The sequence below is a fragment of the Tasmannia lanceolata genome, unplaced genomic scaffold, assembly GCF_043159265.1.
Source record: "Tasmannia lanceolata isolate RefF3 unplaced genomic scaffold, GAP_Taslan_0.1 ptg000002l, whole genome shotgun sequence".
Taxonomy (NCBI): domain Eukaryota; kingdom Viridiplantae; phylum Streptophyta; class Magnoliopsida; order Canellales; family Winteraceae; genus Tasmannia; species Tasmannia lanceolata.
This window is the reverse complement of record NW_027518679.1, coordinates 19,811,321-19,814,830: the sequence shown is the minus strand read 5'-3', so window position 1 is coordinate 19,814,830 and position 3,510 is coordinate 19,811,321. Positions and strand designations below refer to the sequence as shown.

General features: G+C 51.4%; 1 protein-coding gene across 1 annotated transcript; it reads right to left on the bottom strand.

Moving 5' to 3' along the window:
- Window positions 1-342: 342 nt before the first annotated feature.
- Window positions 343-2,122, bottom strand: LOC143889097 (uncharacterized). Its single transcript, XM_077393367.1, has 3 exons — window positions 1,856-2,122; window positions 771-1,724; window positions 343-513 (listed from the first exon to the last, which is right to left on the bottom strand). Exons 1-3 carry the CDS (start codon window positions 2,120-2,122, stop codon window positions 343-345), a joined length of 1,392 nt encoding a protein of 463 aa, XP_077249482.1.
- Window positions 2,123-3,510: the final 1,388 nt, after the last annotated feature.

Genomic DNA, 3,510 nt, shown 5'->3' with positions numbered 1-3,510 from the left:
TTTTCTTAGGACCAGATCTCCCGCTCTGAATTCTCTGGAGCGTATCTTCAAATCATGATAGTTGAAACTTTCTGCTTGTAGGCGGCGACCCTGATTTGAGACTCTTCTCGGGCTTCTTCCAGTAAGTCCATATTTGCACGGAGCCCCTCTCCATTGAGTTTCTCATTGAAGTTGGTGACTCTTGGAGACGGGGCGCCCACATCGATGGGAATTACGGCCTCCGTCCCAAAGGACAAGTTGAATGGCGACTCCCCCGTGGATGTACGCGGGGTGGTACGATATGCCCAGAGGACATGATAAAGTTCATCCGCCCATCGGCCAGCTTTCTCGTCCAGCCTCTTTTTAATTCCCTGAAGCAGGATCCTGTTCGTTACTTCTGTCTGCCCATTTGTCTGAGGGTGTGCCACCGAAGTAAATCTCTATTCGATCTTTAAGTCGGAACATAATTTTCGAAAGTTCCTGCAGTCGAATTGTCTGCCGTTGTCCGTTATCAATACGCGGGGGATCCCGAATCTGCAAACCACTGATTTCCAGAAGAAGTTCTGCACGTTTTACTCTGTGATTTGGGCCAGAGGTTCAGCCTCCACCCACTTGGTGAAATAGTCAATTGCAACTACTACGAACGCGCGTATTCCGGAGGCCGGTGGAAAGGGGCCCAGGATGTCCATCCCCCATATTGCAAAGGGGAGCGGGCTGATGATCGGGGCCATGGATACAGCAGGCTGGTGGATGGTGGGAGAGAATTTTTGGCATCTCTCGCACCTTCTAACCAGATTCAGTGCGTCTTGTCTTAAGGTAGGCGAGTACAGGCCTCTCAGCAGCACTTTGATTGCCAGGGCCTTGCCCCCCAGATGTTCTCCACAAATCCCTTCGTGCGTCTCCTGTAGGGCGTATGCGGCGTTACTTGGCCGGAGACACTTTAGGTACGGGAGGGTATATGACCTTTTGTACAGGTTCTCACCATCAAGGGAAAACCGAGCTGCTCTTTGTGTCACTTTGCGGGCGTCCTTCTTCGCCTCGGGGAGCTTCCCGCTACGTAGATACTCAATGATTTCATTCATCCAGCAGGATTCGTGCTCTACCTGCATTATTTCGGCGGCCTTACCTTCGATACTGGACTTCTGTAGAAACTCCATGCATATGCTCCCGAGAGTGGTGTATCCGGATGCGGCCAGCTTAGACAGCACATCTGCTTTTGTATTTTCTGCTCTGGGGATTCTAATGACCTCGAAACTTTTGAACTTGCTGGCTAGCTGGCAGACCTGGGAGAGGTACTTGACCATACGCTCGTCGCAGGCCTCATAGACCCCTTGAATTTGGTTTGCAACCAGCTGGGAGTCACAGTATGCTTTAAGCCTCTGGGCGCTGGTCTGGGCTGCAAGATTCATTCCGGCGAGGAGGGCTTCATACTCTGCCTCATTGTTTGACGCACGGAATCCAAACCTTAGGGCGTAATCTACAGTGAAGTTGTCAGGTCCGGTGAGAATCAAACCGGCTCCACAGCCACCCTTATTCGAAGATCCGTCGACGCGCACTTCCCAGATTGGTTCGGCGGTTGATGGATCCTGATTCGCCGGTGCAGGGATGATTTCCGTTTCAGTCTCATCTCCTGTTTGCTCCTCAGTCGTGGTTTCTATCTCCACAGTCGGGGTTTGAACAATTCCAGGTTCGGTGCTCGGCTGGGGGATGGTGCATTCAGCCACAAAGTCTGCCAGGACTTGACCCTTTATCGCAGGACCTTTATTGTGTGGGCTTAAAAATACGGCCTCAACTTCCTAGCTGCCATCACCAGCGCGTAAGCCAATTTCTTGACCCGCTGGTACCTGATTTTGGCTTCTTAGAGAACTTTGCTGACATAGTAGACAGCCTTTTGCTGGCGGTGCTCTTCATGAACTAGGACTGCTGCTAGAGCTGTGGGGCTCACGGATAGATACAGGAGTAGCTCCTCACCTGGTTCCGGCTTTGCCAACAGTGGCGGAGAGGACAAGTACTGCTTCAACTCCTCGAATGCGGTCTGGCACTCCTTTGTCCACGGCACAGTCTTGAGTCCTTTGACAGTGTTGAAGAAGGGCAGGCACCTCTCTGCAGATTTTGAAATGAAGCGCCCCAGAGCGGCCACCATTCTTGTGAGCTGTTGTACTTCTCTGATGGTTTTTGGTGGAGTGAGCTCCACCACGGCCTTAATCTTTTCTGGATTGGCCTCTATCCCTCTTCGACTTACCATAAATCCCAAGAACTTTCCCGAGTTGACGCCGAAAGTGCACTTGGTGGGGTTGAGCTTCATGTTGTGCCTTCTTAGGACTTGGAATGTTTCTCCCAAGTCGGACACATGATTTTGTGAGCTCCTGCTTTTAACTAGCATGTCGTCGACATAAACTTCCATGTTGCGGCCGATCTGATTTCGGAAGAGCTTGTTCACGAGCCTCTGATACGTGGCTCCGGCATTTTTTAGACCGAAGGGCATGACACGGTAACAGTAGGTCCCTTGATCTGTCACAAAGGAAGTCTTCGGTATATCTGACTCATACATTCGGATCTGGTTGTATCCGGAGAAAGCGTCCATGAAGCTTAGTAATTCGTGACCTGTGGTGGCGTCAATGAGCTGATCAATTTTTTGGAGCGGATAGTTGTCCTTGGGACAGGCCTTGTTCAGATCAGTGAAATCAACACAGGTCCTCCATTTTCCATTAGTCTTCTTTACCAGGACCACGTTTGCCAACCAGTCTGGGTGTTGGATTTCTCGAATGAAGTCAGCCCTTAAGAGCCTCTCCACTTCTTCTTTTATCGCCTGTCGCCTTTCAAAGACGAAATGCCTTCTTTTCTGTTTCACCGGCCTGCAGGTTGGGTCAACACCGAGTCTGTGCGTGCTGACCTCCGGGTCTATGCCGGGCATGTCAACGGGAGCCCATGCAAAGACATCTACATTGTCTTGAAGAAACTGGGTGAGGTGGTGCTGGATGCTGCTGCTTAGAGAGGAGCCGATCTGAACGACTTTCTCATTATCACCCTCGCACAAAGGGATGGAGATGAGGTCTTCGGCGGGCTGAGTTCCCTGGGCTTCGTCCCTCAGGTCGAACAGCTCAATCGGCAGCGACTCCACCGCATTCTTGCCCTTGAGTGCCATTGCATAGCACTCCTTGGACTGCGGTTGGTCTCCCCGGACTTCTCCCACGCCGTTTGGCGTTATGAATTTCATCTTCTGGTGATACGCTGAAGCGACTGCGCGGATCAGATTCTGGCCAGGCCGTCCCAAGATAGCGTTATAGACCGAAGTGCCCCTCACTACTAGGAAGTTGACCATGGCAAAGGCTTGGTAGGGCAGCTCTCCGACGAGGACTGGGAGTTCAATTTGTCCTTCTACTTTCACGACCTCCCCTGAGAAACCAAAGAGAAGAGGAGGAATGAAGGGGCAGGTGAAGGGTTAAGAACCTAGTTTCTAGACGTCCATCAAGGTTGGGATCCAACATCTTGGCCAATTGTGGGCGGCGAAGAAATGATTGCTAGGGTAAC

Excerpts from the sequence above, each read along its gene's own strand:
- LOC143889097 (XM_077393367.1), bottom strand. The coding sequence starts at position 2,122 with ATGGTGGCCGCTCTGGGGCGCTTCATTTCAAAATCTGCAGAGAGGTGC. Across the intron at positions 1,725-1,855 it reads AGCAAAAGGCTGTCTACTAT|GGTCAAGTCCTGGCAGACTT; the intron begins GTCAGCAAAGTT and ends CCTGCGATAAAG. Across the intron at positions 514-770 it reads GACAAGACGCACTGAATCTG|ATTCGGGATCCCCCGCGTAT; the intron begins GTTAGAAGGTGC and ends AGTGGTTTGCAG.